Source organism: Solea senegalensis, linkage group LG11, assembly GCF_019176455.1.
Source record: "Solea senegalensis isolate Sse05_10M linkage group LG11, IFAPA_SoseM_1, whole genome shotgun sequence".
NCBI classification, from domain to species: Eukaryota; Metazoa; Chordata; class Actinopteri; order Pleuronectiformes; family Soleidae; genus Solea; species Solea senegalensis.
Window position 1 is genome coordinate 1038775 of NC_058031.1, and position 20970 is coordinate 1059744.

At 42.6% G+C, this 20970-nt stretch overlaps 2 protein-coding genes across 2 annotated transcripts; both read left to right on the plus strand.

Annotated features, from left to right (window-relative positions):
- Positions 1-620: 620 nt before the first annotated feature.
- nsfl1c (NSFL1 (p97) cofactor (p47)) lies at positions 621-10986 on the plus strand. The gene is made up of 9 exons (XM_044038916.1): positions 621-763; positions 2749-2849; positions 2964-3041; positions 4986-5151; positions 5237-5332; positions 6027-6136; positions 6253-6390; positions 7456-7626; positions 9216-10986. The coding sequence occupies exons 1-9, from the start codon at positions 662-664 to the stop codon at positions 9376-9378; spliced, it is 1125 nt and encodes a 374-aa protein (XP_043894851.1). The 5' UTR covers positions 621-661; the 3' UTR covers positions 9379-10986.
- Positions 10987-12994: 2008 nt separating this feature from the next.
- LOC122776592 (peptidyl-prolyl cis-trans isomerase FKBP1A-like) lies at positions 12995-19214 on the plus strand. Its single transcript, XM_044037175.1, has 5 exons — positions 12995-13087; positions 13186-13233; positions 16531-16643; positions 17805-17962; positions 18085-19214. Exons 1-4 carry the CDS (start codon positions 13051-13053, stop codon positions 17931-17933), a joined length of 327 nt encoding a protein of 108 aa, XP_043893110.1. The 5' UTR covers positions 12995-13050; the 3' UTR covers positions 17934-17962; positions 18085-19214.
- Positions 19215-20970: the final 1756 nt, after the last annotated feature.

The following is a 20970-nucleotide window of genomic DNA, read 5'->3' on the forward strand; positions in this document are numbered from 1 at the left end:
ATTGTTGGTGCTGGAGGTGGGTGGTGGCCAAATTCATGGCAAGAATTGCAAATGTTGCTGTGGAATTGAAGGTGGTGTGACGTCCACCTGAAAGTGATTAGCGGCTGTGCCAGAAAATATTGCGTAACGTGATTATCTAGCCAGCACATGCTTGTTAAGTTGAACATTTCTCAACTTTTGCCACATGCAAAGCAACAAAACGGACCCATGGTGCAGCTCTGTAATGCCTTATTGTCTCATTCACACTGACAGAGAAGCCTTCCAGTTGACTCCTTAAAGAGTCCACCTTTAGTCCCTTATTAAGGGATTGATTCCTTATTATCTGTGCATAAAGATGGTTTCAGAGGAGGAGACCCACTGCCTGGGTCTCTGTGTTGACACAGTCCTTGTGTAACCCGTGCAAGGCTTGCCACCTAGTGGTCAAATCGATGACAGTGCAACAAATCGTTTCTAAAGAGCGATTATAATTTCAAAAAGCCCTCACATTCTTGATTAAACCGGTCCACGTGTGATTTAACGCACGTATATGTAATTTAATTCGATTTATCTTTAATTCGAGTCTCTTTGGTTGCGGTCCCTGCTTTGATACTACATAGGAACCTTCGTCTGTTGTATGTTTCCTGAAGTCGAAGCGGACGACTTGCGGAAGGAGCAAATCAAAATGGCGAGCCAAGAGGAGTCTGTGAGGGAGTTCGTCGCTGTCACTGATGTGGACGAAGAGCGGGCCCGCTTTTTCCTGGAGTCCGCCGGCTGGAACTTGCAGGTGCGTGTCTTCTGTGTGTTTGCCCCCCCGAGGTGTTGCGGTAACCGTGCAGTGTTTGAGCTCGAGGAAACAGTATATGTGGGGACGAGTAGCTAACCGGCTAACCCTAGCTAACTGATGTTGCCGGTAATTTGTGCAAGTCACCCCCTGACAATGGCCCGGCCGCCTCCTGTCACCATCTGCGAGGTTGCTGTCCGGTTAGTCCGCAGACACGACTACACATTTATCAAAGTCACACTCTCCGTTCTTGTTGTTCGTAAGCAGACTGACGCTGAGTTTATGGCTAACGCTAGTGCGCCGGTAGTCAGTTAAGCTTGCGCTAGTTAGCGGTAGCTTGTGACGGCACAGCGCTGCATTGTAGCTAACTAGGCAAACAAATCAGTTAAACGTGAATGCCGATGAGTTAACTGCCCCCATTGAAACGATTTTCTTATTTCGGCTTTTTCCTTAACAAAGACAGAAAAATAAAGACGAATGTCTACGTGGAGTATAATAGATATGAACAGTGGCGTATATAAGCGGGGGTAACGGGATTGCCCCTGTTGGTGCCCTAATTGACAGAACATTGTGCGCTAAACTGCCCTCAAGACTAGTAAAAACACTAGTTAAATACTGGCTGCCATTTATATGTGGCATCTAAGACAAAATGTAAGTTTGGAAAACTTATCGTTTCTGGAGCAGTGGCAGTTACTCGACTTTGAATCAAGGAATGCTCATTTCAAGCCCAGTTATTTATACATATTCTGCAAACTGTAACAAGTAAAAGTTGCAGTTTTAAAACTTCCACAAATATAATCCCTGTCTTGAGTATTAATCAGAGATGGGATGGTATACAATATTTTTGGTGCATGGCAACAACATTGCTGACATCATTTTGAATATCCAGTATGGGTATAATCGTGAATGGGGGAAATATCGTTGATGTTACATGTGACTTGAGTGACATGAAAATGCTGTGAGGCCACCTTTACCTTGAAAGATTTATTGTTTCTTAAGCATTGGCACTTCCTTGACATTGAAACAAGGGAAGCTCATTTCAGGCCGTTATTTATACACAAGTTCTTACATAAATTCTGCAAATGAACAACTAGAACAAAGAAAATGTGATAATTATGTAAAATTGAAATGCTATGACAGTGCTTTTGTTTACAGTGTAAACAAGGCAATCTTCAATCAAGGCAGACTTCACCCCTTTTACACAACAAGCCTCTGTCGGCCTCTGTTGGTCATATTGACAAGTGCGGAAACACAGACAGACACATCTTCTTCTTCTTTTCCTGTCGGCTGCTCCCTTCAGGGGTCGCCACAGTGAATCAACCTCCTCCATCTAACCCTATTCTCTGTATCCCCCTCTCTCACACCAACTGACTTCATGTCCTCTTTCACTACATCCATAAGCCTTCTCTTTGGTCTTCCTCTAGACCTCCTGCCTGGCAGTTCCAGCCCTAGCACCCAGCATCCAGCAACATAGAGCCACTAAAAACAATACTTTACTTCCACTCTGTGGGGTGAAGTAATAAAATCAAACGAAAATGGTCTATATCACTGAGCAAATAACACACAATGACCAACTATTTTTCTACAGACTTCCCTCGCTAAATCCACACAGGAATGAGGCAGAAAAGGCTCCAGGCTTAGTTTCAGTAGCATAAGTCTATTTGTTTACGTCGTGTAGCTTTCAGAAAATGTGCGCTGAAATGATGGTAGACAATGGACTGAAGGATCTACCTGTTTATGTGAAAGACTATAGAATCTAGAGAAATTATATTAAGTACATCGTTCTAGTTATTGCATCAGTGTTGTCAATTGCAATTGTTTTGGTTTTGATCATCTCAACACTACATTTTCATAGCTTCACATACCTGGTGTTAACCCTTATTTATTATTTTTATGATGATTTGGTCCAATCCGCCAGGGAGTGACTTGCCCAGATTAGCTGTCTGTCAGGTTGTTCTTGTGACAGTGTCGTATGAATTTTACCTCAGCTCGCACTCGCCAGTTTCTATGAGGATGGAGCTGATGACGACATAGTGACGCTCCCTCAGCCTGAGGGAGGCTCCTCAGTGTCCCGGTCTGCAGGACCAAGGTATTGTGTTTATTGTGTATTTTGTGCCGATGTGGTCACATGATTAAGATAGTGTCAGGTCATTCCGCATCAGCACTTTCGATTTGTGACATACATGTTTTTGCCTGTCCTTAGCACACAGCCCAGAGTGACCTCCTTCAGAGATCTGATGCATGAGGCAGAGGAGGAGAGTGATGAGGAGGAAGGTCAAAGGTAAGTTCTGTTGCACTGCCTGTTCATGTGTATAACTCTCTAACAGAGAACAGAGCTGGTTTGTAGATTATATTAATTTATTCTGCCATAACAGATTACTATTAGTCTGCAGTTTGCTCCCTCTTAATAAAACTCTTGAATTAGAGTATATGTATGTGTATATATATATATATATATATATATATATGTATATATATGTATATGTGTATATATGTATGTATATATATGTATATGTGTATATATGTATGTGTGTATATGATGAGTTTATGAGCTTATAATTATGTCACAATATTCCACAATGACATTGTGATAATATTTGTTAAACACGTGTTTAAACCTAAAATGGAACAAAATAGTTAACAATAAAAATGTATTTATGATGCATAATTAATAAAAAAAAAAAAAAACACAACTTTGTTTTCAGTGGCCGCAAGTTTGAAATCTCTCTGCTACAGGTGGATCCGGGATTAAAGGGATTTAACAAAAGCCTTTCCTAATAAAATCTACTTCCATTTAAGTCTTGGCTGCTTGATACGTGTGTTCCTTTGTAAACCTCTCACTCCTGTACCAAAGTCCATAGAGTAAATCAGCCATTTAACACCACTGCACTCCCAAAGCACTGCACTTTGTGACTTTGGTGTTTACTTGAGGCAGAGGTAGACCAGCAGCTCCTATGTCCCCGTGATCCGTGAAAAAAAAATGTAAAAAAAAGAAAAAAAGGGGGGGTCCTGTGGCCAAGTGGAAAGGGAACTTGGCTTGTAACCAGAAGGTCGCTGGTTCAAGTCCCCACCAGGTCGAAAGGGCTGGGGTACCCCTGAGCAAGGTACCCAACCCCCATTGCTCCCCGGGCGCTACTCAGTGTGGCAGCCCACTGCTCCTAATTCTAGGATCAAAATGCAGAGAATAATTTCCCTAAGGGGATAAATAAAGTATCTAAAATTAAAATAAAATTTAAATCCAGAAACACAGATTTTATATTTTATTTGGTGGGTCTTTTTCATTGCTTCCCTGCGGGCAGTTCGTTTTCAGTGATAGTAATTGTCCGTGTAGCTGGTTCTTCGTGCAGGGGCCACACACACTGCAGACAGTGCTGACTGTCAGTGCCTCATACAACTATATTTGAAGAAAAATAAACAATTTAAGACAATAAAAAAAAGCATCGCTCAGTGTGTCTATGTTTTAACAGGACTTGACATTATTATAGATGTGTCTTTGTGTATGAGCTGTGCATCCTCACAGTCATCGACTGTGTAGTCCAGACTGCACCAAACTATTTTAGGTTTGGCTCCAGTCACCGTGGACAGGTTTCTGCAGCATCGACAGATTCCGCTGCTGGAGCAGGGAGCTTGTTGAGGGACTGTGTGCAGTTGCTAATGGCCTTTTATTCCACTCACATTGCAGTCACTAAACAAGCGGAACTAAAGAACAGTCATTGTTCTATAGAGAACCAATTATAGTTTATACACATGGTTCTCCTCTGTCAGTTTACCAGTGTAAGTTTGGTTTTATATGATTGTTTGAAGAAGCCGGAATGAAAGGTGTTTCTTTCAAAGCAATGAACAAATGCGGAGTCTGTGATTGTTGTCGACAACTCATTGTCGTCATCATGGTTTGCGTCAGTGTCATTACTAAGCCTGTTAGACCTCTGTTGGTTTGTCACTGCCTACCTAGTATTGTGGAATTTTAAATGTACCTGCTATTGTTAGATTGCCTATTGCCCATTTCTTGTCCTAAGTTCAAATTAAATAAATGACTAAACGTCAAAAAGTAGACTGTTGTTTTGCTGGAGGCTGGCACATCTGAACAGAGCTACTGCATCCAGCATTTTGACTTACTTTTCATGGATCATTCATTGGGTTTTTCCTCAGCTTCTGCTCTGTTTGGTGTTTTGTGGGGATCTTCTATGTGTTGTTCAGTCACCACGGTTGCTGTGTCCCCCTCCAGGTTTTTTGCGGGGGGGTCAGAGCGCAGTGGGCAGCAGATCGTTGGACCTCCAAAGAAGAAGAGCTCCAATGAAGTTGTGGAGGATCTGTTCAAAGGTGCCAGAGAACATGGTGCTGTACCTCTGGATCGGCCTGGGAAAGGCCCAGGAGAGGCCAGCAAAGCCAAGGTAAGGGGAACATTTTTTTTTTTTTCACTTCCTCCTTGCTCTTGTTGATCTAACTTTGTTTTTATCTTGTCATCTCTTCACTCAGGCGTTTGCAGGTGGAGGTTACAGGCTCGGAGCAGCTCCTGAGGAGGAGTCCACGTACGTGGCCGGAGACAGACACGCCTCCAACAGTCAGCAGGATGTGAGTACAGATCCAGATGCTGGATTTTGTTTCCTGCACCTTTTAGCACTTTAAACCCCTTTGTTAGAAAATGATGACATCCACACTCCATGCTGTGGACGTGACAGAGGAGTGAGAAGTGATCCATTTTATTTTCACTAGAATTTGTTTTTCATGGCTGAAGTTAATCAGATTGCTGCACTCGTATATTTTGTCAAAATGCCGATCTGTCTCATTTGTCACTATGTACAGCAAGTTGAATTATTCCAACTACAGCGTTTGATGCAACAATTGTCACATCCATTGTGCTGCCTGACATGTGCAGTCTTTGCATTGTCTTTATATGTAATATGTTTGTGCAGCAGATTTGGATGGATTCAGTGTGAAAGCGACTAAATGAATGGTCTGCATGCTGACATGGATACATGTTTTTGGAAAGTATTTTTAACTAAAATATTGGAAAAATAAGAGCAGTGTGAGGCTGCAATCAATGGTTATTTTCACAAACGATTAATCTGTCACTTAATTTCCTGATAAATTAGATTAGCTTGGTCCAGAAAATGGCAGAAAAAATGGTAAACATTGTCTCCCAAAAGTCAAAATGATGATGATCTCAAATGTGGACGCACCACCATGAAGAGTCACAAAAAGTGCATTGTGGCCATAATTGCACTCTATCGTGTGTGTGTGTGTGTGTGTGTGTGTGTGTGTGTAGGTACACGTTGTGCTTAAACTGTGGAAGACGGGTTTCAGTCTGGATAACGGTGAACTCAGGAACTACAGTGATCCTGGAAATGCCCACTTCCTGGAGGCAATCAGACGAGGGTGAGAATTCCCATTTCCTGTTGTTACACAAATGTACACATATTATGTAAATGAGTTGAGGTGCCTCACTGTGTAAGGGACAATGATAACATGACGCGTTTGCTCCTGCCCCGCAGGGAGATTCCTCTGGAGTTGAGGCAGCGGTCACGAGGAGGTCAGGTCAACCTGGACATGGAAGACCACAGGGACGAGGACTTCACCAAACCCAAGATGGCCTTTAAAGCGTTTGTAGGTGAAGGACAGAAGCTGGGAAGGTGAGATTGATGAGCAGTTTTGTTTTTATTTAACACGATTTCTGTTTCTCCTCGCTTTTAGTAAAGGCTGCTTAACAGGTCTTACTGGCTCGACGTGGGAATGAATCATCTGGTGTCTGGCTATTGAGTCTTTGTGGATCCTCTTAATGTTAATGATATGTTTCTTGTTTTTTTTACTGTAAGCAGTTGGAGCACATTCAGACTTGTCTCTGCTGTCTGACAACAATACTTACAACACTGTACACGTGCTGTAAAACCTCCACTCAGGTTTCAGGTGTATTTGTAGTTTAGTGTGGATAAAGATTTGATCAATGGATCATTTCAATCCGATCCAGCAGTGAAATGATTACTCACGAATGCTCTAAGGAACAAACTAAAAAGTGAAATGAGTGTGTTGAGTCTTCACGATGTCAACTCAAAACAGGAATGCTAATTATTTGCACACTTCCAAACAAAGAGAATATTAAATAGCCACTAGGGGGCATCTGCACTGTTTGCCAAAGAACAGTTTGAATGGATGTATATAAGAAAATGAAAAAAATCACTAGTTTTAGATCTTCTTTAATAGAACATGATTACAGTTTGGTAAATTATGTTTGCATGTCCGGGTTCTTCAGTGTCCTCCCACAGCCCGAAAGTACACAGCGGTTAATTGAACACTCTAAATTTCATGTATGTGTGAATGTGAGAGTTGATAGTTGTGTGTGTCTGTGTTGGTCCTGTGATGGACTGGCGACCTGTCCAGGATGCATCTTGGGATTGGCACCAGCGGCCCCGCCACTCTCACATGGAGGATAAAGCGGTAGACGATGAATGAAAGGATGGATGTTTCCATTAAGAAGAAAATGAATGATAAAGTATGGCACATGTGAGCGGACACCAGTGTGTTTGACAGCTGGTATCGGCCAATAGGAGGAGCCTGGTTGCAGGTGACATCCCTGAACTTTCAAACACTGACATGGCACCAGAAAATAACTTATTCTAATGCTTCAAAATGGAAGTTCGTGTTCTTATGGGTGAGATCACGACTGGTGGTCACTGGGTCTCTTTCCTCCTCCTCTCTAGTGCCACTCCAGAGTTGGTTTCAGGTCCCGCCTCCTCCCAGCTGGACCAGGCTGCCAACGAGGCCCAGGCCAGCGCCTCCGTGTCCGTCGACTCCTCCCAGCCCGTCACTAACATCCAGATTCGACTGGCCGACGGTGGCAGACTGGTACAAAAGTTCAACCACACCCACAGGTGACCGATGTTGGCATGTGCACCAAGCCGGAGCACATTTTTCTGTCCTTTCATTTCTATGCAAATGTTTACTTGGCTTTATAAATGTGTGTTTAATTGTTCGGGTGGAGAAATGAACCGGTTTGTGTTGCTTTGAAATCCTGCTCAGAAACATGAAGGGTCAAAGGTCGATCAGTTTATCACTGTTGATTAATATAGTCCACATGCTGTACTTCTCTTTGTTCCCAGCACTATGTTCATGTCTCCCTCACTTATCATTTATTAAACACATTGGTTCAGGTTTTTGTGTCACTGTGTCCCACACCAAAGTCCATAGAGAAAATCAGTGATTTAACACAGTGTCTCACAGTTGTTGATCCACTGCTGCGTCCATCAAGAAGTTCAAATGTGGTGTTTTGTGACTGTAGTGTTTGAAAATCAGTCATTTCGATTTTTCCTGAGTGGCAAAGTAACTAAATGAGGCAGCAGCAGATGAGCAGCTCCTGTGTCCACTTGACTTAAAAACGCTGCTTTTCTCTATGGACTTTGGTGCAGGAGAGTGAACAGTTTTACAAATGTCAGAAAAAGCAATGAACAGATCCTTAAGCTATCGTAGACTTAATCGGGTGTAGATCAACCTTTAAAAAACAAAAACAAATCTGCCGTTTCCTGCATATCTCCAAAATAATTGCTCAGTTAAGTTTTTTCTTTATATTTCTTAAGTCATTAGTAGCCAACCAATTTATCATACAGCATCATACAGAGCAGAGGTCCCAAACCCCTGGCCCGTGGGCCACATGTGGGCCCCCAGTTGTTTTTAAGCCAGTTTTTGCTCTGTGCAGATTCATAACTCATCATTGATTTGTTTTTTTATTGTGAACTTCATCATCATTCCATAACAAAACAAACACTTTTATTTTGAAAGTCAAAATGGACTTTTTTTATTTCCATGACCGGCCCCCTCCTGACCAGACTAGATGCTCATGTGTCATTTGAGTTTGAGAGATGTTTAGAGGGAATAATATGGCCACATTTAAAAAACCATGAACAAACCCACATAATTTATTATTAGTATCATTTAAGTTAGTCTAGCGCTTAAAAGTGCTGGTTCAGGCACAGTTTAACCCTTGTGTGATCATACTGTTGTCACCGGCAGGATTTGGCATGCGTACCTCTCATTACCGTAACTCTTAGACTGTTTGTGATATCGACTGCCGACCTGTCCCAGGGTGTGACTCCGCCTTTCGCCCAATGTCAGCCGGGATTGTCACGACGCCCCACACAACCCTCACATGTAGAATAAAGTGGTAGCAGAGAGATAGACGGAAAGCAGAGAAATAGAGCTTTGCACCACTATACTTGTCATTGCGGTAGCCAACAGCTTCTCAGTACCGTAACTCCTAAACGGTTAAATAACTGTCAGATATGGGAAGTGAACGTTCTCTTGGAAAAAGGGCAGAGGAATTCACTTATTGAACATTTTTTAGTCATAGGAGGGTTAAGCAACGACATTATATTCGTAAGTTGTCCAAGAGAGGAGTCTTATCTTGTTGAAACCCTGTGTTAAGGTGGAATAAAAACACTTAACAAGGCGCCGTTGTGTTCCTCAGGGTTTCCGACCTGCGCCAGTTTGTGGTCGGGGCGCGGCCCGCCATGGCTGCCCGGGAGTTTGTCCTCATGACCACTTTCCCCAGCAAGGAGCTGTCGGACGAGAACGAGACGCTGGAGCAGGCCAACCTCCTCAACGCCGTCATCGTCCAGCGGCTAAAGTGAGGCAGCACCGAGCGTAAGGTCAATCCCTGCTGGTGTGGTCGGGTACTGCGGCCACGTGAAAGCCTGCTGCCCCCTCTGAAGGGAGGAAAAAATACACAGACTTATGTATGGACTTTTCATTTCTGGTTTCTTTTTTTTTTTGGTTTTTCTAAAGTCAAATGTAATATTTTGCCCCCCCTCACCTGCACCACCCCCACCCTCCATCCCTGTGTGGTATGAGACAGGAAGTTATGACATGGGGGGGGAAACTTAAAAAAATGGAGTTGAGATGTGATGTGTGGAAAGCTGCAAATGTGTTTGTGATGGTGACGAGTTGACTCTCGAGAAGAACGACGTTCACTAAAAACTCCTTAACTTAGCTCCTCATGTTTTCTATTAACCTTGATTTGACCCTTCAGCTCTGTCACTGTCAGGTGCCGAAGCTCTCACCGCACGAGTGTCTCCGTCTCAGCACCACAAACCAGAACCACATGAGGAATACTAGTCTTATTAAAGGGATAGTTCAGGGTTTGTTTGTTGCTGTGAGGCAAACAGATCCTTGAGATAACGTAGACTTAATCGGGTGTAGATCACACAACCACACCTCCGTTAGTTCAGCTTTTCTGTTGTGAGGTAAACTGTGCTGCACAACATGGAGTAGAGCAGGACCATCAAGACTTCCACCACCTTTTCACACCATTCTTAGAAGATATTCAGATTGTGACTCGAGTGTCGTGATTGTCCTCTAAAAACATCTCGCTCCTCCACGTCTGCAGACGTTCTGCTTTATCGCTCACGGAGACGTTGGCTCGTCCCGCTGCAGCAGCGCTGCTTTGTTTAACGTCTTCTCAGTCACAGGCGATTTTTATATTGTCATGCTTTTCAATAATCCACGCGTTTGATCGCCAGCTGAAGCATGTTTGAGACTGTTAAAAACACCACATGTGACTCTATCATTCCTCTTCCGCACTCACTCTCGACATGTGTCGGTGAATTTGGAGAGAGAGACGCTGTTCGATGCTCGCTGGGATTACATGACCTGCAGCGGGAGCTTGCTTGCGACATGGCTGCCTGCACATACACGGAGAAAAACACGGAGTGTGTGACCCTCACGTGAAGGATCTGTCTCTGTTTCTTATATAACCACGTTTCAAAAACCTGAACTTTCCCTTTTTAAGTGACAAGTACATTTCAGTCGTGTGGTTTTGTTCACGTTTCCTTTCCCTGCGACGACGTCACAAAACACAAGGACAAACCCACGTGTACCAGTAGCCTTATTCTCGCCACAACTCCTTCATCCTCTCATTCAAATCAAGATGGAATTATTTTTTTAAGCTGCCTTTTGTCCCCCCCTCCTCCATTCTTCTTTTCTTTTCTTTTCTGTCATTTTACCGATTGTACCGTCGTCCCCACTTAGAGAGATTTTGATGTGGCATAACATCACAGTTACACCAGTGGCTTTGAGGTCAGAGGACAAAGAAGTTATAGATTGTAAAACTGCTTTGTTGTAGTGGAAGAAGTTGAATTGAGATGAAAACGCTGACATCCTCTATGCATCGTGGGGCGACACCGAAATTCTGTTTGGACCTCCAGTAGAATAAATCCATTTTATGGTTGATGTACAAAGAACTTGATGGTCTTTGTGTTTTTATTACTGTTGCATTTGGTTCTGTGACCTTTACGTCCACTGGTTCTCAAACTGGGGAAGAAAATCACAAATACTGTTCTGTTTATACCAGATCGCCGTGGATCTGAGGAGTTTTAATCTAATCTCACTATACCAGTGTGTGTGAAGTGAATGTGAGGAAGAGGACGATGAGGAGAGAAGAAGTCTGCCTCCTGTGAAAAGTCTGTACCTTGGCCTTTTTACACCACTGTATCTTAACCTGTGCGATCATTTGAAAACACTCAGTATTTTCTCAGGTGGAACTTGGTATGAAAACTAAATGTGTTGCAATGTTTCAGCTTCTAGACCAGACACGAGAAGCAAGAGACTGTCAATTATATACTATAACATATATATATATATATATATATATATATATATATATATGAATATACATACATATATATATATATATATGAATATAAGAATCGTTCAGTTTCTTTTTTTAAATATTATTTATATATGTATATTTATATATATATTTATAGATAAAATATATATGTATGTATGTATATATACTTACATATATATGTATAATGCATCATGGAAAGTCATAGACCACATACATTTTTGAACAGCTGCTGCTTGTGTTGGTGTTAAAAAAAGAACTATTTAAATGTAACATTGGATTTCTACTGATATTTTAAAGAACGTTGCTTATCTTCAGTGTTTTTAAAATGAGGGTCATTTGTGTTTAAAAGTAATGTTTTTTATGTTTGATCTACGTGCATAGGTCACTTATCCAAGTCCCCACAAACATGTAAACATTTTCTTTTGTCCAGGAAAACATTTTCTTCTATATGTGAGTCGGTTCTGGTCTTGCCTGGACCAAACTAGCAGCGACACTTGGGTGTTGTGGCCTACCAGCGGCCAAAGGTGTGTGTGTGTGTGTGTGTGTGTGTGTGTTACATTTTTATTATTATTATTTTTGTTTTCCATGTTCCATTTGAAGATTATTAAAGACAGGAACAAAAACAAAGCAAATCTAATAGAAAAGAGGAAAAAAAAACAAATGAAACAAGAGAGAAGTCACCAATGGCTTGTTATGAATGATTTATAAAAGCAATGTTTGTTACTGTAGCCAGTAGGTGGCGCACTGCCACCTACGAAATGTAAAACACAACAAAATATAAAACTGCAGTATGTTCAGATAAAGTGCAGCGTAGTGCAACTTGGTTCTATAGTGGAGCGTGAGGGCCAGCATGTCCTCAAATAGCATCCTCACATCCGTGTCAGGATGCTGCAGGTGAGTCTGGGCCATGTATATTATTATTAAGTACTTTTACACTTCATACTGTAGTATACTACTACTGTTGTTGTTGTTTTACAGCAAATCAGTCGCACACATTAATCCTCATCAATTGCCACGGAAAGTTTCCAATCTGGAATATTTCCAAAAATTCCCAAACTTAAATTCCCAATCCACAGGAAGAGTTTCTGGAAATGTTCGCCCCTTTTCCAACCCCAGTCATGCAATAACTAACATTATATTTTATATCCTTTATATTTATATTCCATAACATTTCTTTTGGTTGTTTGCTTGCTCGTGTGTGAGTCTATTATATATATGCATGGATGTATATGTATACACAAAATCTTTATTAAACAAAAACTGTTATTGTTGTTTATTTGACAAATAAACTGAATTCACCTTTTTATACACATATTTTTGAATTAAATTTTATATGTATATATATATATAAAAATTTGAATTCAGAAATGTATATATGTATACATATATATGTATGTATACATACATTTATGTGTGTATTTATTTTATTTATTATTATATATATTTATTTTTCCTTTTTTCATTTCCCACGCCAATAACTCCTCATTTGAATCAGTGAGAGCAGGAAGTGGAGTGTTGTGTAATATGATCGAGTGACACTGGAGACAGAGAGGGAGGAGGAGGAGGAGGAGGAGGAGGAGGAGCAGAGTCAGACTCTCAGGCTGCAGGAAGAGAAGAGTCACTGGGCTCTCACACACTCACACACTCTCTCACACACACACAGACGAAGAGAAACATGGGAGTCGAGTTCCAGACCATCAGCTCCGGAGACGGTAAAGCCACAGCACATACACAACAATAATAACAACAACGATATCAATGTGCACGTGTTCAGCACTGACTCGTGTGTGTGCGCGTTTTCTCTCCACAGGACGGACTTTCCCCAAAGCAGGACAGACGTGTGTGGTGCATTATGTGGGTGAGTTGTTCTGCATGCTCTCCACATGATTTGTGTGTGCGTGTGTGTGCGTGCGTGTGTGTGCGTGCGTGCTCACACTGATACCACACGGTTAAACAGGCAGAAGTGAATTCCTCAGTGAGGCAGAGTGTCTGTGTCTGTGAGTGTGTGAGTAAAACATTTCACCCTTTCATTGCTGGATCTGTGGTGTTTGCTGAGCAGCAGCAGTGACAGCAGCAGCAGCAGCAGCAGTGACAGCAGCAGCAGTGTTAGTGTCAGTGTCGGAGTGTCTCTGAGGACAGCGAGTGTTCTGGATTCATCGCTGCATAAAAAGAATGCTCACTACACAGAGTGTGTGTGGACCAGTAGTCCTCATGGAGACCAAAACCGGGACCTAATTAGGCCATAATAGGCCTGGCCTATTATGGCTAATAGTTGAATTGTTGGGGAAAAGGCTTTTGGTGAAGCTGTTCAAATGAATGGAAGTGTCCATACAAGAATAGCTACACAAACCTGTGTGTTTCTACTTGTATTTACACCTTTGTGAGGTCCGAAAAAAATAAATAAAATCTTTCTGTGTTAAAACCTGGGTTGGGTTTAGATTAAGGGTTAAGCGTTGTGATGGTTAAGGTTAAGGTAAGGGACTCGAGAATGAGTTATGTCTATGATGTGTCCTCACTAAGATATAAAAACAAGTGTGTGTGTGGATAGAATGAATGAAGAAAACAATATTACCAGGCTTCAAACAGATTTAGACAAACAGACAGGTGGACAGACAGGTCCATCTGTCTGAGCAAACATGCTTTTGAATCCTGTCTGATTTCCAGTGCCTGTGTCTCTTTGCTGGTGGTGCTGGTGGTGGTTTTGGTGCTGCTGGTGGTTTTGGTGGTGCTGGTGGTGTTGTGGTGGTGCTGGTGGTGGTGCTGGTGGTGCACGTGACCCTAAAAATGCTGATTTTCTCTCTGGACTTTGGTGTAGGAGAGTGAGCAGTTTGAATATAAAAAAGCAGCAAACATGTTCTTAAGATCTGATCTTTTGTTAAGAGGCAGCCATTTCATCAGCGGCTCATGGAGAAGTCAGTGTTGACTTTGTTGTTATACTGTGGTACAACGTGTGTTATGAGTTATAGACAACAGTGGTTCCCAAAGTCTGGGTTGGGACCAAAAACTGGTCATTCTGCAGATTGACAGGGTACTTATGTCCCCACCCGCCCCTGCTAAAACGCTCCCTGTGTCTGGTCTGGTAGTTTAGCTTGAAAGAGCCTGTTTTCAGAAGTAGGAGGTGGCTTTGATTCTGGTCACAAACATGAAACAGAATTATAACAAAAAGATCAGTTCTGACCATAAGTTGCTGTGTTTAAAAACAACAACATAGAACAATCACAACGTGAACGATTCCATGGCAGAATTGCACTCTTTCAAACTGACATTTCCAGTTTAGTTGTTCAGCTCTAATTTAAACACAATTAAAATAAATAGTGTTGGCGGCTAAATGTGATTTCAGACGCTTTTAATAAGCTTGAATGTATATTTGTCTGCACCTGTTCTTGGTTTGGCAAAGCTGCTCTTTCCTGGTGCTGTGTGTCTGTCTGTCTGTCTGTCTGTAACACAGGCCTCTGTGCTTCATTTAAACTCGTCTCTTTAATTATTGCTGTTTTGTTGGTCTGTTTTTCTTTTAATATTACACAAACCACAGGATTTCCTGTCTGGGCGGTCTCCCTTCCTGTCCGCACACAAAGCAGACTTTAAATGGGCCGTGAAACAGGATCGTCCGTGACACACGAGCCTTTAGAAAACATGGAACAAACCTTGGATTTGCTGGATTTTTGTTGTTGAAGGAGCTTTTGTCTGTTGTTTGGTGGTGAAGAGTAGACTCACTGATGCTCATTGGATGTGACCTCAAAGCTCCTGCAGGTGAATCCACTGGATGGTTATCCAGAACAGTGGTTCCCAACGTCTGGGTGGGGACTCACAGATGGGTCACAGGAGCATTTGTTTTGGGTCCCCAAACATATTTGCGTAATTCTTTTAGATTCATGTGTATATGTTTCAAATAAACATGTCTAGGAAAGTATTTTCCAATCCCAGCTGACACTCTGTCGTTTTCCATGACTTCTTATTACCTCCTCAACGTGGGCGGGGTCGTGACATGGTTTTAAACATGACACACAAACACACACACTAGTGACTTGTGAAGCCTTTTGGGTGTAACTGAATCATTAGAATCAGTCGATTGGAAAAGATTTGTTCACAGAATGGTTCAGTCACTGAGCGTTGGGTTGTGATTGTGCTCCCGATCACCGGCTTACAGCAGCGCTGTCTCTAAATACACCAGACTCCTGGTTTCCTTAATGATAAACGCAAGTTTTCAGGGATTTTTCAGAATTGTTCACGTCAGAGTCTCGTGTCGGACGTCGCGCTCATGACTCTTCCAGTGACGACACTCTCTGACTGATCATTTTAGCATCAGCTCAGCTCACTTAGAACCACTTAGAACCACTTAGAAACTCGCCTGAGCAGGTGTGTGTGAGGAAACGATTTTTATTTGTGGCTCCCCATATAGACACTGATCTAGATCGTCCACTTATGGACTCACTCTCTGGATAAAAGGCTCCTCCTTGTCTTGGGCCCCCTGATGTGTCCAACATCACACACACGCTGTCTAATAACAGTAATAGCTCTGGTGTAAATAGTCTTGCTATTCTGCAGATTGATGCCTTTTCCTGACTGTCAGACTGAAACCCACGCTGCAGCTGTCGGCTATTTCTGCGATTCTTGGAATCCCTTCATTTGTGCTCTCAATACACACACACACACGCACACACACACACACCGCAGGGAAAGACAGATGCCAGATAACCTCAGAGGACACATGAGTCCCCCGCCCGGTGTTTTATTTTAAATGAAACGTTATTAATATCAGGTCTGGAGTTTTCTGCAAAGACTATCTAGGGCTGTTACAAACGTGAGCTTCAGCTGATGTGGCCAAAAACTTTATTTACTAATAATTTATCATTATTAATCCCCCTTAGGGGAAATTATTCTCTGCATTTGACCCACCCTAGAGTTAGGAGCAGTGGGCTGCCACACTGAGTAGCACCCGGGGGGCAATGGGGGGTTGGGTACCTTGCTCAGGGGTACCCCAGCCCTTTCGGCCTGGTGGGGACTTGAACCGGCGACAAGCCAAGTTCCCTTTCCACTTGGCCACAGGCTGCCCTGTGTAAATGATGTGTTGCTCACCCTGAGGAAAAGGTTGTGTCGCTGCTTCTTTTTTCTGTCCTGGCCTGGTGGCTGACTGTCCATGTGTCTCTGTTTGCAGGCTTCCTGACAGACGGCACCAAGTTTGACTCTTCTCGGGACAGGGAGAAACCTTTCAAGTTCAAGATCGGCAAGAAGGAGGTCATCACTGGCTGGGACGAGGGAGTGAAGCAGGTGGGCTGGAGAGCTGGAAGTCCACTGTGTCTGTTAGCTCTGTAAAATCATACAAATTCTGCAGGTTACTCACAGAGGAGGATACGTTTTGTTCCATTAACGATTCATGGCTTGTTTCCATCATGGCGCGGGTCGGTTTGGAACGGTAAAGCCCTCGTTCAGGCTTGTGTTCCAACTGAGAACAGTACCATTACTTGGTAGGCGGGGTTTGCGCGAGATACGTAGTGTGACGACAATGAACGCAACAAAGGAGGACATTCAGCTGCTCGTTTTTTGTTTGTGGCCGTTTGTCTGCCGAGAATCTGTTGCCCAATCAGCTGACGGTCGTGAGTCTATCTACCATTACATGTCATGTCATGTCATGTCATGTCATGTCATGTAGCAGACGCTTTTATCCAAAGCGACTTACAAGGGAATTGAGTACAACCTGCCAGGGCTGGAGTTGAACTTGCTGTCTTAACCACTGAGCCACTACACCCCCCGTTGGGGTACCATTACTCTGGTATCCCAAGAGAAGCGAACTGAAAAACTGAACAATTGGGCGTGGCTATTTGGGTAGTATTGCTAATGGAAACGCAAAACAATATATACTGTACCAGCCTACTAATCTACTCGGTGGAAACGCAGCTTTATTAACGGCCCAGGGATTACAGGTGGAATACAGCGACTTTGCTAAAGGCACCTATAGTGCACCTCTCTTTGTCTTATACGAGGTGACTGACTCTTTTTCAATAAATAAAATGACAAAGTAGAATTCACTGTATTTATGCCAGGACACGTGCTATATCTCAATCCAACTGCTCTAAAAACCACTTTAATCCTGGGGTTTGTTTTTTAATAACTAATAATTTTGACCAGTGGGAATGTGTTTCATTGGCTCTCACTTCACTTTTTTATCTGCATCAACTAATAAACAAAAGTGTTTTGGTTAGTTTTGGTCCCGAAGGAGTAATTATGATCAGTGTTTTATATGTAAGTCAAAGGTCCTAAAACTCATTTAGTTATCTTGTAACGATAGTATCACGTAAACATAGTCAGAGTAAAATTGAACTATTTAGGTTTTATTAATGCTTCAAAATGTACATGAGGGATTTCTTCCCTAACTTTAATGTGAAATTAGCTGTTACTCTGCTAAACATCCTCTTCCTCGTTTACCTACAGATGAGTGTCGGTCAAAGGGCCAAGCTGACCTGCTCGCCTGATTATGCGTACGGAAAACAAGGCCACCCGGGCGTCATCCCTCCCAACGCCACCCTCATCTTTGAAGTGGAACTCCTGGCACTGGAATGAAACAAACCCACAGCCTTTTTCTGTGTCGTGTAAGTAACGAGCTAGTTTGACATCGCAGCTGTCGCAAAGATGGCGTCTACGTCCATTTTCATGTCAATACGCATGTTTATTTGACATGAGTTTTGAATCGTCACTTTGGTTGTTCTCACAGGAGACTACCTACCTGAGTGACCCGCAGAGAAACGAGAGGAGTCTGCACTTGATCCCGTGAGAGGCTTGAGTTTAATCGTTCCACTACTACGACTTTTTGTTTGTGTTCTTTTTGTCTCTGTGATTGAGTTAAACCTATTTTTTTCCTCCTGGAGAGTTTGGGCCATAACCTTAACAACCTCTATGTTGTTAATCTTGAATTCTTTTTTTTGATTTACGCTTTAATTTGTGTTATTTTGTGTGTTTTTTTTCTTATCACCCCCCGTACTAAGCTCATGTGTGTTGATGTGTGCTTCTTTTATAACCAACCAAAAAAGGAAAAACAATTGTATCCAGCTTGTGTTGGATTTAGTGGCCACCTGGAGTGAAACTCTGTCCTTAACAGCGCGACACAGGAACTGTGCTCTCATTTAAATTGTAAACCCAAGTGTGAGCCCAAAGAGAAGAACCCGTCCCAGTTGTAGATGTAGAGTTCTAACATGTGCCTACGTTTTCTCATCAGACACGTGGACGTGGCGGCCTTGTCCCCTCCGTCTGCAGATGTTGTGCGCTTTGCATCAGTCTTGCGTTAGCACTGCCTCCTCATCTCTTTAAACCCCATTTAAAGCCATATACAGCAGGTAGAACTGCTCACAGATCAAACGGAAAAAAATAAAGAGGAATGCTTGAAATTTAGGGGGAAAAAAAGTGGGAGGGGGAGTTAATGAGGAATCAATGAAATTATGACTTTATTTTTGTGGCATTATTTTAATTGTGTCATTTTTCAGATGCCAACTTTCTATTTCTGAGAATCAACAAAGTTAATGTACGCATAATCTATCACGACAGATGATGATGTTTTATCTGCACGTACATACGTATGTAGGTATGTGTGCGTGCAGGATCTTAGCGGTTTTATATCTCAAAATAAAAATAGTTTTAAATGGAGTTTAAATGAAGGAAAGCACTGGCCCCGGCCATCAGATACTGACTGTGGCTGTTAATGTTACATGTTATTAGCCAAAGCTGCAGCTGGTGTGGCAGCAGTCCAACTCTATACTGTGTACTCATGTGCTGATATGTCACCGTGTGCAGGCGAAACCAATGATGGCATATTTAAAATAAAAAATAATAAAAATAAAGTGCTCTCCACCTGGCTATGAATCATTTCTCTCTGCTGCACCACACAGGGGTTCCCACCAGTGGCGATTGCTTGAGTGATGCTTTTCCACGACACAGTTCCAGCACGCCCTCGGCTCAACTTGGGATGTTTTGTTTTTTTTGCTTTTCCATTAGAGATATACGGAGCCCCGAAAGGGACATGGAAAAAAAACAAAAACTAAACGTTTCTTGTGCGCACCAGAAAGTATCTCATTACATTACATTACATTACATGTCATTTAGCAGACGCTTTTATCCAAAGCCACTTACAATAAGTGCATTTAAACATTTGGGTTCAAATAAGATCTAGAAGTAAGAACTTCAAGTAAGCTAAACTATGAAGTGCTAGTCATAAGTGCGATGTATAAGTTTTTGGGGTTTTTTGTCGTCGTCTTAGTCGAGGTAGAGTCGGAAGAAATGTGTTTTTAGTCGGCGGCGGAAGATGTGGAGGCTTTCAGCTGTCCGGATGTCGATGGGGAGCGAGGACAGTGAACAGTCTGGAGTTCTGCGAGTGCCTCTGCGATCCTCTCAGTGAGGGGGCAGCGAGCCGGTTTACCGATGCAGAGCAAAGTGGGCGGGCTGAGGTGTAGGTTTTGATCATGTCCTGGATGTAGACTGGACCGGATCCAGTTGTAGCACGGAACGCAAGCACTAGAGCAGGGGTAGGGAACCTATGGCTCGCGAGCCAGGTGTGGCTCTTTTGATGATTGCATCTGGCTCACAGATTTCGGCTTTTCAGATAAAACATAAAATATTATCACTTGTTTTAATCCATCCATCGATTTTGGAAGTGGAGGAAACGCAAGTGAATGACATAAATGCAGCACCGTTCTATTTCCTGGCTTTGGATGAGTCAACAGACGTAAGTCATTTGTCGCAGTTCAGTGTGATTGCAAGATATGCTGCTGGTGACACACTGCGCGAAGAAAGTCTTGCTGTTCTGCCAATAAAAGGGTCCACAAGAACCAGAAGTCGCATTAATGGTGAGTATTATAACAACATTATTTAAAAGAATAAATTCAGAGGCTTATTATACTCACATTTAGTTAAATTCAGTCTTAAAATATATTATATGGCTCTCACTGAAATAAATTTGCAAATATTTTGCTTTCATGGCTCTCTGAGTCAAAAAGGTTCCCGACCCCTGCACTAGAGTCTTGAAGCGGATGCGAGCAGCTACAGGAAGTCAGTGAAGGGAGCACCAGATACTTTCTGGTGCTCACGAGATACTTTCTGGTGCTCACGAGATACTTTCTGGTGAGCACGAGATACTTTCTGGTGCTCACCAGATACTTTCTGGTGAGCACGAGATACTTTCTGGTGCTCACGAGATACTTTCTGGTGCTCACCAGATACTTTCTGGTGCTCACCAGATACTTTCTGGTGAGCACGAGATACTTTCTGGTACTCATGAGATACTTTCTGGTGCTCATGAGATACTTTCTGGTGAGAACGAGATACTTTCTGGTGCTCACGAGATACTTTCTGGTGAGCACCAGATACTTTCTGGTGAGCACGAGATACTTTCTGGTGCTTTCTGGTGAGCACCAGATACTTTCTGGTGAGCACGAGATACTTTCTGGTGCTCATGAGATACTTTCTGGTGCTCATGAGATACTTTCTGGTGAGCACGAGATACTTTCTGGTGCTCACAAGATACTTTCTGGTGAGCACCAGATACTTTCTGGTGAGCACAAGATACTTTCTGGTGCTCACGAGATACTTTCTGGTGAGCACCAGATACTTT